The sequence below is a fragment of the Anastrepha obliqua genome, chromosome 1 (assembly GCF_027943255.1).
Source record: "Anastrepha obliqua isolate idAnaObli1 chromosome 1, idAnaObli1_1.0, whole genome shotgun sequence".
In the NCBI taxonomy this organism is placed as follows: Eukaryota; Metazoa; Arthropoda; class Insecta; order Diptera; family Tephritidae; genus Anastrepha; species Anastrepha obliqua.
This window is the reverse complement of record NC_072892.1, coordinates 130,106,018-130,119,505: the sequence shown is the minus strand read 5'-3', so window position 1 is coordinate 130,119,505 and position 13,488 is coordinate 130,106,018. Positions and strand designations below refer to the sequence as shown.

The 13,488-nt window shown below is 36.0% G+C and overlaps 1 protein-coding gene across 1 annotated transcript in view; it reads right to left on the bottom strand.

Moving 5' to 3' along the window:
• Nucleotides 1-9,423: 9,423 nt before the first annotated feature.
• Nucleotides 9,424-13,488, bottom strand: part of LOC129237230 (dopamine receptor 2) — a 46,322-nt gene continuing 42,257 nt past the window's right edge. Inside the window, 1 exon segment of the mRNA XM_054871812.1 lies at nucleotides 9,424-10,452. Coding sequence (XP_054727787.1) covers nucleotides 9,424-10,452 — 1,029 coding nt within the window.

Here is a 13,488-nt window from a genome sequence, read left to right as displayed (position 1 = left end):
AGTCATTGCTTCGCAATTTCCTAGAAATAATTCCAATCATCTAACACGATTTGTTTTATAAGTCGTTGGTTGTAAGGCTCCTGCAATTTTTCCCTCTTTATATTGATTTGTTGTTTTATATTTTCACTTATACATGTTTGATAGGCGTTTTGGGCGAATATATCAATTACTTTTATTCCTGTTTCCCGGTGCAAGTGTCTGTAGTTTGGCTTTAACGTTTTACTCGTGCAGGTTATCAAATTTTGTGCTTTAGGAGTGGGAGAAAGTTAATTATAGTTGTGTATTGGTAATTATTGACTTGCTTTTTTGACTGCATTGGATTTTCTTTGATTAGAATGGCCATTTGCTTTGCTCATACACCTGCAAATAAATAATTAATTAATGGCCCTTAAAGGTTAATGATATAATTTTTTGTGAACATTAGCAAACAACTCTGATTGTTGGATAGTTGTGCATATATATTTGTAATGGCATAATTATTGGTTTTGGTTTTAATTGGCCAGTGCCTAGCAGGCTGGAAAAGTAGATGTATATGCTGCATTTTTGTTCTATTTGTTATTATTTTATGATTATATTCAGGATATGCGAGTTTGGTAATTCTGAAATCGAATCAATAATGAAAGTATGGATAAAGGCCTTTACTGAACTGGCTTGTTTTCATATATATACACATTAGGCCGGGTCGATTTGTGGGGAGGCAAAAAAATCGCCCATTGCTCTGTGAAAATCATATTCTAGGGATCAAAATAAGAAACTTTGCCGAAGGAACCATACCTCTAAAACGAATTCTGATGCCCCCCAATTTGGGTCTTGCCCTGTATTGGGAAGAAATTATTAATACCTTAAATCTAATGGGCGCACTTGGATGGGACTGTCTGTTTGCCATATCACTAAGGCCTTGATGTAAGAAAGTTTAATTGAAATCGAGTAGGTAGGTAGGTAGGTAGGTAAGATGGCAAGAGTACCCCAGGCACACTTCAAGTAGCACTTACGTGCCGTTTTGATACCATAATGTGGACCATCACCTGTGAAAAGATTAAGAGAAAAAAAACCATCTACAGCCATCCAGTGCTGTTGATGTAGTGGAAGGGATCTAGGCTGGAGAATTTCATCAAGTCATCCCCAAAGGGGACGCTGAGGAATCTCAAGCGCCTACCCGCCAGAGCCGGACATTTGCAGAGAAAGTATTCCTCAGTCTCTTTCTCTGCAGGATCCCCACAGCTTCTGCAATAGGGGTGGGTTCTACGGAATTCCAAGCTTCTCCGCATGAGTTCCGATCACCCAGTAACCAGTGAACACCGCAATGAGTTTGGAAATTGAATGGCGGAGCCATCGTATTAAGGCCATAGTGTTTTTGAAATAGCACACTTTGAGACAGACCTCCGTCTGTCTTGCGCTTTTTCTAGAAAGAAATTGTGTAGTTTCCGGAACTGGTTCTGCTGACCCCTTTCTGCCAAGCTCATCGGCAATTTCATTTCCCTCTATATTCCTGTGCCCAGGAACCCAGATAAGGAAAATGTTTCCTACATGTTCGAGACGTTTGAGTTCCTCCTCACAGGAGTTCACCAGAAGAGAGCTGCAATACGGCGACGACAGGGCCTTGATCGCAGCTTCACTATCGGAAGCATTCTGCATGCCTGCAGGATCGCAAAGACCTCTGCTTGAAAAACGCTGCTAGTTTCCGGTAGTTTAAAGGATACCGAAATGCTGGCTGATTTAGAGTAAACCCCCGCTCCCACTCCAGACTCCATTTTGGATCCGGCAGTGAAAACTATTTAAGATAAAAACAAAAAATATTTATGTATATATGAATATCTCAATTTGTGGTATACACATTTTTCCGATAAATGACCACATAGTTATTGTTGTAAATTTTTTATTATTATGATTTTATTATAACCGTTGTTTGTGATAAGCCAAAAGAAAAAAAAGCGTCAATTTATCTCTACTGTTGCTTTTCCTCCAACTTACGTATTACAAAATTCTGCCGCTATCCCCGGCGACATCTATTCCGAACGTACACATCGCAAACCTCTTTAAATCCACTAAAATGAAACACAAATGCTTACAAATATAAATTCAGTTTATTTGCACTGGAGAGAGTATTTTTCAGTAACTCAGTTAGTTAGTGAGTCTATTAAATTACAGTGTTTGTTTTTGTTTCTTGTTTCTGAAATTTACTAGTTAATTCACATTTCACTTCATTTTCACTTAAGTAGTAGTGCAATTATAAGTTATTTTTACATTAATACATACATATTATTTTTACTATGAAGATGTTTGTTAAGTTCATAAGAGCATTTATGCTTAGACACTTAACTGCTTACGAGTAGTTGTATTGTTAAAGGGCTTATATATATGTGTGTGTACATGATTTCATATACATTTATAAGGTAACTCTACATATATCATTGACTAATTATCGCATTTGAAACAGCAGCAGAAAAATTAAGACGCATAGTGCAACATATCTTAAAGTATGCCAAAGTAAATGAAAATAAGTACTTGCATATATGCGGGCATATGGCAACGATAGGCTTGAATTGAGTCTGTGAAAGAGTGTAAGTGTGTGTGTGATGAAGCCACTTGATTGAATTTACACAAATGTATATGCTGTGTTATGTGTACATGCAGCGCGCTGATTATGTTTCACTGTGTGTCAGTGTTTTAGTTGAGTTGCCATTCGCAGTGAGCGCCTGCAGATATGCTACACTAAGCGCTTTTCCTGCTGTGACGATGGTTTAAAATAAATTTATTAGACTTTACACGCTCAGAGTTGCTAAGCGACAATGCCAACAACACGCACACGCACTGCTGCACTTTGTAACTCTCAAAGAATGAGAGGCACATACATCCGTACACATACTGCGCGTCGTCAAAAGAACTAACATGTGCGTGTGGCAGGCGGTTTTGGACATGTGGTTTATATACTCGCAAATTTTAACAGTTTCATTTGTAAGACGTTACACTTGTTTGCACTCTTAGATATTTACTTACTTAGCCGCACTTAAATTTAGGCATTTTAACTGTGCTTATATGTAACAATTTTGGGCGTGTCAGTGTGTGCTTGAAATCTCCTACGCACTGCCGTCTGCTTAGTGTCTGCATTTGTGTACTTACTTACTAATACTTATGTATGTATGTATGTGTGTTGCTATGAATTGTTTTTTGTGTTGCTTTTCTTTTCTTATATACATGGGCTATCAGTGTTGTGTCTTACAGCTACTGAGATAATAGTAAATAAGGGTATCTTTTCTCCCCTTTTTTGTTACTTATTTGCTAGAATTATTTATTTATTTATATAGTACACTCCTTTGAAGTGCTTAGAAAGTTGCTATATCATTATAATACTTATTATCTTCACAGTTAGAAGTATGTACTTACAAGAATTGCTTAGAGTTGGTTCACTTGAGCTTATTATTTTATGTGAAAATGTATAATAAAAAAAAATAAAAAATTGTATTGTATAAAAATTTCATCATGCAATTGGAGTGATTCCGGTAAAGCTAAGTTTTTCTATACGTTTCGCTGGAATCAAGCTGTGCATAAACTATTTTTAATAAAATTTTTCCAAAGCGAAATTCCAATGAGCCGCTGGAAAGTCGCTTTAGTTGTAAGTAGTTTGATCCTAAATTGAAAAAGTATAACACAAAAATAAATGTAAACGCATTTTAAGCTTTATATATCAATTTTAACTATTATTTTTTACCCTTTACTTATTTATTAAATTTCAAATTGACAGCAAAAATATTATTATTTTTTTCATTTTCCTCAGCGCTCTTCTTTCCAAGAACTTCTCGCACATTGCTCCTAAATTAATCACGAACGAGCGTAATTAATTCAGCGCATTAACGTCAATCTCATTATTGTGACCTAAATTTAATTAGTTGCTTACAAATACATACAAATGTAAGACTGCAGCTATTTAATTTATTACATACACGCACATACAAAAACAATTCTATGGTAATAAACAATTATATACCTAAATAATTATATATCTATAAACATATATTATATGTACGCATGCATGTACTGCGATTTAAATTATTCTATTTATTTTATACGCCATTTTAACAGTTAAATTATTTGAAATCCTAACATTAATGTTTGTTTTGCAATGCCATATAAATGGGTTTTGCTTGAAAACGAATTGTACGCGTATGTATGTATGCATGTATCTACATATGTGTGTGTAAGTGCCCATAGACACTGTAGCTGGTGTTGGGTTAGTAAATATTTAAATACAATGCAAAAGTTGAGTCACATAGTTGAGTTTGTACGACCCACATAATTGAAACTAATTGCCCACAAATGTTACGTATACGCCATGGACTACATATAAACCTATGATCACTCGGTAAATAAGCATTGGTAGGGTGCATTGTGTGTGTGTGTTAATTAAAATTGAACTTGTTATGATTTTTGAGTATGTGTGTGCTTATGCACATATATCGTTGGTAAATAAATATGTATATGCGTATGTGTGCATTTTCTACCAGTGTGAAATCAATGAGGCTGCTTAAATGTGTGAAAAGTCGTTATTCACCCAAATTGCTTGAAAATAAATTAAAGAGCGATTCTTTCTTCACTGGGTTGTAGTATTTTGCATTTTAAATTTTTCTTTAAAAATGAAGTGCTTTCGAATTGTATGCCGCCAATGAAGTGTTTGTGGCGATCTTGGCCGAGCTTGTTTCCCAAAAATTATCTGAGTTGCTTTGCTAGCAAATATCTGCTATTGTAAGTAGCAGCTGATACATTGCTTAGAGTAAGGCAGACAGGCTTCGAAAGGCTGACTGACGTAGTTTGGTAATCTCACAATCGACCAGCTTTTTATACTATCCTGATCAAATAGAAAGGTCTATTATTTCTAAATTTTACAATATTTACTTATTCTACTACACTTATATCTTTTCTTCCAAAGTAATTCCCTTGCAAAAGCTAGTCCACAAAAAATGAATGATTTATTTTATCCAAGAAATACACCATACAACTTCTATGTTAAATAAGTCGATAAGTTTTAAAATCTACATTTTGCTGCATTCTTGCAGTCTCCAAAAAAATATTGTGAAATTATTACTACAATAATAGTTTTATAACACATATTTATTTCCCTAAGCAATTTTCTTCTGAGACAACCAACTAATGATGTTTCTAATAAACATCAATTCGGTGTTGATAGTTTGTTAAACTTTACTTAGGTATGGTCAAGCTCGGCTGGATGTGGCTGGAAGCCCAACTCAGCTCGATTTTAAGTTTATTAAGTGCAAACCTCATTTCCATTTATTCTTTCATTAGCTTGATCAATGTATAAATGAGTATTTCTATTCTCATGCGAATAGATTTTATATTTATTCGAGGCTTTTTTTCGCTTTTACTTAAATTTTTTTAGATATGGGTTTGAAAACGCATAATAATAACGCATTGTTTACTAAAAAATCGTTTTCCTATATTTTTCTTACAATACAAATCGAAAATTTTTAAAATTTTTCAAAAAAGCAGTCTACATATTTTGTGGCTATCTTGAAAAAGCTAAACTTTGATATAAATTTAAGCAACAACGAAAGATATTAAAATTCATTACCTTTAATTAGATTATTGTGTTATTTATTTATTAAAAAGTAGTTATAAATAAAATTTACAAAAAACATACGAGGTGTGTTCAAAGAGTATCGCGAATTTTGTGTTTTTTTTTTGGAAAATTTTTTATTTATAATATTTATTAATATCTGTTTTGTTCCCGTCACAGTAGTCCCCATGAGATATTATGAAGATAGTATGGCACGCTTTTCGTCGTTCATATCTTCTCGGCCTTCTGAGAACATTTTGTACCACCGATAAACGTTGCTATGAAACAGTCAACATTCGGAATGCATCAACGCACCTGATTTCGTTTTGAACACAAAATTTGATACAGGTCCTTTGATCCATCTATTTGAATAGGTAAAAATCGAAGACGAGCCGAAACACGTGCAAGCAAAGCAGCTGTCAGCAATTAACTGAACATTGAAAATGGCCGAACTCGTCGGGATGAGTTAGAGACATGAGTACCAACATATCGCCCACAAAAAAATCGAAATTCGAATATACGTAACCTGCGAAAATTCAAAATTTGCAATACTTTTTGAATACACCTCGTATTTATTAGGGAAACTAACGATCTCAACGTCATTGATTTTTTGATTTGGCTGCAAAAGAGCGATTTTGAAACGAAAATGCTAATATGACTTTGATTTTTCGAAGATTGTGGCGCAACACGCGCCGGACGTGTTTCGGTGTCGCAAGCATATGTACGCAATGGCGCAAAATTAATCAGCTTATCATAAGAGTTATACTTAATGACTTTGTAAATGAGAATGCACGAAATATTCTTCAGCGAAATATAAGACAACATCACGAGTAACTGACAATACTTAAAAAGGGCGTTTCAAGAGGAGAAGGAGAAAATAGCACTCTAATATACGAAAAAACTTTTAGGCTCTATGCACTCTAGGTTAAAGCCAATTTTCAAACAAAATATTATATAGAAAAATCATCATAAAATTTGTATACATTTTCAAGTTTATTTAAACACACGAAATAAAGTGTGAGATCGGTTTACGCTGTATTTTTTTTTTGCTGTAAATATTATTCTTAAATTAAAGTTAGTTTAAATTTTTTTCCTGGTGTTCATAACTCAGAATTTGCATTTAAGCTTTTTTGGAAAGTTATGTAATATCATTTCCTTTTGAATGACGGATGACAGGAAATAAGCTGTGAGCCACAGTAGCTGCTCAGGGTTTCGCTAATTTTATATATTACTTGGCTTGGTTGGCGAACAGATTCGGCTAGGATAGAAATTGTACCTTTTTCTGTAAATCAAACCCATTATTTGGCAAAAACCATACAACAGAAATAAATTATAGGAATTTGCGAACTCATCGACTTATTTTACATAGAAATTGTACTTTTTTGTTCTAGCTATAATTTTGATAAAAATTGCTAATATGATTAAGATTTTTGGAAGATATTGACTCGAAGTCGCAAGCGTAATATAGGGCGCAAAATTAATCACCCTATTGTAGATGACGCCATTGGTCAATTATTATATCTCTGACACTTGTGAAGTAGCGCACGTAAAGGTCAAAATAAAGATTTCCATCACTTGAATTTTTTGTTTATTTATTTAGGAAAAAAGTTATTCAAAACCAAGTTTGGATGATTATTTCGGTGTATATAATCTCATATGATAAAAGATAAGTTTCATCTTCAACATCAACAACTTTAGCTTCGTACACAAGGTTAACCTTGTAAGTCCGCGGGTCGTTGGAGAGTTTGCCGTTAAAAAGGTTTTTTGAGGGCGGATGTCTTCCATGCCAACAATGTTTCCTAACCATCCAAGCCTTTGGGATTTAATGTGTTTAACGAAATCTTCTCCCTACAACTTATCGTTGTAGCGTCAAATGCGTCTCAAGTCGTAAATTGTTAAATTCACTTTTAGTTACTCCTTCGACATCGGAAAGTAATAATGAAATCAATAGAGATGCGCTAAGCTCCGTCAGAATCGGAAAGAACTTCTACGAACCGTTCGATGCCGAGCGAGGGTTCTCACAAAGCGACCCTGTTTCGTGTAATTTCTTTAATCTCTCACCGGAAAAAAATTGCCGTATGCCCCTGGAACAGCGAGCTGGATGAGCTTAACCGTGATATGGACATAGTGAAGCATATTAAAATACAGTCGCTGCGCTGGCTGGGCCATATCTCGTGGATGAACGAAAGTGCTCCGGCACGGCAGTCTTTCGGAGGGATCCCACTAGTGGACGACGAGGGGGAGGAAGACCTAATTCATGTTGGGTGGATGAATAAGTGAGGCATATCCTGGCATAACCTACTTAGTGTCACCAACTGGCATCAGCAAGCAGCGAACTGAGCTAGATGGCGCAACGCTTTAGCCATCTAAGTAAGTAAGTAATTCATGATTGTCTATTAAAATATGTATGTAGGTCTCAAATAACTTCGTTCTCTTTGAAGGCAGTTGAAGAGTCCATTGAACTAAATCTAGTAAACTCGGCCAAAAGTAGCGAGGCGGATCTAGATGAAAGGGAAGTAGAAGAAAGAAGGAAACAATTCGGCAAATTTTTATCGAGATTTTTTTTTTCCTCAGAATCTTTAGAAACATTTGGGGTATGCAGTTTTATAGATGATCGAATTTTGGAATAACAAAGTTTAAGTTTCAAGTAGATCAAAAAATCACACTGGTTTTTGATAGTTTCTTCTTGGTGGCGGTCTTGTGAATTTTCTCTATTAAATTCTTATTACATTTTTTTTAAATGGAACTCTTTTTAGATGGACTTTTTAGAAAAATTTCGTGTATACCACTTTATAAGTCATTGAATTTTCGTACAATAAATTGCAAGTTTAAGGTAGATCAAAAACCACACTGATTTTTGAAATTTTTTTTTTGCCCCAGTCTTGGGCATTTTCTTCATTTATCGTCTATTTCGCCTATTTTACGCAATTCTTGAATCACTTGAAAATTGCACTCTATTGCACCAACATTCTATGATCTATAAAACTGCGTATACTAAAGCCTTGTAGAAATTCTAGTAAATTTTGAATTTTGAAAAATTGAAAGTTTGAAATTTTGACGAAAATTTGCCGAATTTTCATAAATTTTCCAAAATGGTGGAAACTTCGATTTATATGATTTTTGTTGAGGTACGCCCTAAATTTTTATAAAAAAATAATTGAAAGTACAAAATGAATAAATAAATAGTCAAAAGTAAATAAATAGTCAGTAAGTGATGTACATTTACTTTTGATCTTCAGAGTATGTAAAAACTGTGGAGCTGAAATTTGAAGGAGGTCAGTATCTAATTAAATGAATGTTTGACCTGATGTACGAGTATGCAATAAGTCTGTGAGAGATTTTTTGTAGTCTGCGCTGTGTGTGTTTGTGTTTATTTATGGGGTGACAGGTACCTGTGCGAAAAGATTGCACTAAAATGAGTAGACGCATCAGTTGCTGCATCACAAATTTACTATGATTATCTTATTTTCCATTATCGCTATTTACATTTAATATCTCATTTTATTTACTAACTACTTAAATAACTTTACTTAAATCGAGACAAAATAAAACTTACGCTTAGTAAGAAAAAATGTTTTTTTTTTTTTGGTTTTGATTTTACAAACGAAACGAACATTAATTGCTCTAATTTTGTAGTTAATTTGTAAAAGAGAGATTTTTTACGATTACCTTTAAGTGAGTGTAATGGCTGCTTGGAAGTACTTTAGTCGGAAGCATTGCAGCAGTAGCTGTAGCTTTAGAAAAGTAGTAATTTTTGGTATGAAATTGGGAAGCCTTGTTTCTCTCTCTTGTTTTCTCAAACATCTCTCCACTATTTGCTACACTCAACCTCAACTCGCACCACCTACCACCGCTCATGATAATTTGCTCAGCATATCACTATGCCTTTGGTCCGTTGCACTCTCCTCCATATCCTCCAAGGTGGTTAATTGACTAAGCGCACTTTGTTGTGCTTCTAGCGGCGCATGTTTGTTGTGCGCATGCGCCGCGGTTGCGTTTGAACTTGGCGTGAGTGGCGTGAGCGGTGTTAGTGGCGTCGGTGCTGCATTGCCTGCCGTTTCGATGAGTGATGGCGCCGATGCTGTTGTTGGTGGCACTGGTATTAAACTGGATGATGCCGTATGCGCCGTCGCTGCCACAGCTGTGGTATCACTGCGGGAATTCGTACGAAAACGCGCCGTTGTTAGATATAATAATTGCCTAGGCGGTGGTGGCGGCGGTATAAGAGGTGTGAGCGCAAAACTGCAATGCTTTGTGTTGCCCGAGCTGTTACTTGCATTAGCCAGTGGTGTTGTGGCTGCGCTTAACGAGTGTCTGGTGGCAGACGAGGTTGAGGTTGCGCCCAACATAAGCGACGTCGGCACTGAGGATACGGTCAGCATCGAGCCCGATACCGAGGGCGGCAAATTCATGGTGGCTGCCCCGCCAACGGACGGTGAAAACGTGACAATCGCTTTAGTGGTATTACTGCTTCTACCATTGCCATGCCCATTACTATTAGCCGTGCCACTGACATTGATGGCCACATTGCTGGTGCCGCAATCATTGCTCGTCACTGGCACACTACTAAAATCCTCACGCAACATAGAGCTGCGTCGACGCTGCCGATGATGGTGACGATGGAAGCTCTGACAGCGCGTGCAATTGCGCTGTAGCTGTTGCAGTTGTTGTTGCTGGTGCATTTGATGATGCGGATGCGTGTGCGGATGTGGGTGGTGGTGATGATGCTGATGCATGGCGTTTCGTCCGCAGCTGCTGCTACCACTACAGGAGCTGCAGCTGCTCAGCTGTCGTCACATGATCGAGCGATTGCCGTCGAACTGTTGCACCGAGGAGTAGTTGAAGGGTGTGGAGGCGGCCACCATGGCGGCGGCTACGTGGCACTGCAGCGTCCAGTTGGGAAGGGTAAGAAAATGAGAAGAATAGTGAAGTGTATAATTAGTTTAAAAAATCTTATATTTTCTTATTTTAGGGTTGGGGATGTGGAAGAACACAAAAAATGTGGAAATGCAAATGCATTAGTGTGGAGACGTACGAGTTGGCTGTGTGGTTATTGTTGTAGTTGTGGGCAAGCGCATTTGTGGTTGTGAGTTTATGTGCAAACAGCTCTATGATTACATCGGCAAATGCGTGTGTGTGTATATACATATGTACAGATGTGAGAATGTATTTACATAACTTTTCATTTACTTGAGTGCAGGCACATAGATTTCCACGTACGTTTATTAAAACACTTAGAGTTTCTTTGGTGTTTGTGTAATGTGGTGTTGTGTAGATTTGTGGAGATATGTCCATCGGGTGGTAAACTAAATCAAATTTGTTGCTCAAAAAAGGTCCCAGGGGAAAAAGATCATTCGAGATGCAATTACTTTTACAGCAAACCTACAATGGGGATCCGGCAATTATGTGCGAATGAAGTGAGACATTTACTTATAACTTCGGAACTGAGAATAACTTTAAAAATAATCTTTTTCCTGTATTTTCTTTTAGTTGTAGTCGAGATTTGATTGAAAGTCGATAGCTCTTTTGGCTTATGTTCCATGCATGTTTTTGTTTTAAATAACTTTTTAATTTCATTATAAAAATAAGTGGCTCACATTTCAAGCAAAGTAAAATCAGACGAAAGATTTTCGAAAATACTCCGAAAATTACAGAGAAGAGGACATATCGAATACTTGTGTGTTTAAATAGACGTGAATAGTTTTTTTTGTTTTCTTTTTTTTTGATATATAAATATAAATACAATATAAAAAACATAACAGTGTTTATTGACACTGCAACTAATTACAGATAAACTAACGAGGAGAACAATTTTGGTGGCATAAAGAAAATTTTGTGAAGATATTTTCATAGTCCCTTCCTTAAGTTAACAGCCATCATGTCAGATCATGTTGTTTGATTCCAGGGAGTCAGAGGTGTTGAGGAGTTTGTTAGCTTCCTCATTCACGTGCCTTTGAAGCCTGAGGGAGTGGGCTTCTGCTTGTTTTTTAATTTCGTCAGCGACTGTAGAGATCTTGCTGTCACGATTTTAGTCGTTCCCAGGGATATATTAATTCATTTCGTAGTTTTTGTTTCTTGCAGTTTTCATAAAGGCAACATACCATCCCCCCAAGTTTACTTCGAAATTTGTCTTATTTAGAATTTTTTGGTTGAGTATGATTCTGTGGCATTTCAAAATCAAAATCGGCGAACCGAAAGTTGGTGTTAGTATCGGTGACTTATTTTATGCCCTTAATCATTTTAAAATCGAGGGAGCTCTAAGATCTGGTTTACTTAGAATATTTACGGCTATGAGCGTGAAAAGAAAAAAAAGAGTGGCCAAAAAGCCATTGATCATGACTAAATGAACAGTTGTTGGTTATTTATGTATTTTTAAGGCAACCTAGTAAGTACTTTCGCAACCTCGATTTCAAAGGCAAAATGTCAAATTTTTCGCGCCCATTGCCACAAAAAATGTTCTACGCTATCCTGGTTCAAGCGGTATGTCGGATATACTCCATACCGTACTGTTGTTGAACATACCGAGTAAGTTCTAGCTCATACCCACTCATGTTTGACAACAAATTTTACTTTTCCTCCACTTTTATTTACAAAATTTCTAGAGTTAGCAACCCAGCGGCTTGTTAAGGTAGCTGATTTGTCAAGATGGACTGAGAAAGCTGCTTACTGCGCAAACTTTTTCTTATAGAATCATTATAAAATTCTGTATTTGAATTAAAATGCCATATATGCCACACATTCAAGGTACCTCGAATAAATGGAACCTTTAAAGAAACAATTTTTTTTTTGAAGTCAGTACATTTTTATGGGTGCTATAAGCTTTAAGCTTGCTCCTGCTCTATCCAAACGTAGACTCGCCATTTTGGGCGGACATTTCTTTAATGAACGAGAAGATCTCGGCTCTGTCGAAATTAAGGCTCTCACATTGGTTTCAAGAGGGATAAGGGCTAGTTCCCCAGGCGGCATCACAATGGGCCTTGAGTCTGAGTATGTCCTACAGTGGACAACAGCTTCAACTTAACTTAACCTAAGCTTTAAAGCTATATCAAAATTCTGCTACCTAACACCAAATGATTTTCTTGTAGTAATAAAGTTTTTTATACCACATTTGATTGATTGCCAAAAATATGAATTAATACATTTTTTTCACGTTTGTAAGTTGCGTTGAAAATTACATTATTTGTCAAATAAATTTGCATGGCTTTAGTTATTTTAAGATAATTTAAAAAAATGCCTTCTTATTAGCATGATTCGGCATTTCAATCTCTTAAGTTATTTCGGTTTATTGCTTACACCACATTCACAATCAGCCAATGCGTAAATAGCCCAATTAGTTGTGGTTTTGTTTTGCGGTTTATTCTGGCTCCTCTCCTCAATGACCACTGCTGTAGCTTACAACACATATTTGACTACGATTTGTGGTGTTATTGCGCTGCAGTTTAATTAAAATATCATAGGCAGATAATATTCACACATGCTTGAGCACACACAAGAATTAAGGCTCGGAATTAGTTCTGAATGCTTTGACTTTAGTCGTATGAAAAACCGTAATTAGTAGGATAATGGGTTGAAGATTTATTTTTATTATTTTGCTTTAATAAGAGTATAAATGCAAATATGTAAAATGTAGTGCGTGATATAAATTCTGCTGGCGTAGAGAGATCTTATCGTAATCTTGTTCTTTTAAGCGATTAACGAGTATATTAATGTGTTATTGTTCAAGTAAAACTTCGGAAACATATTTACATTTTTTAGAGTAGCCTGTAAAATTGTCATTGATATCTGTACCAATTTTCTAGTCATTATCAACATGGGCTTCATGGTTACTCTTATGTCGACCTAAATGTGAACTGAGCGATTTTTAGAGTGCTTAAATCTATGGTGGCCATCGTAGTCGAATGTGTTGATCAGTGACTAAC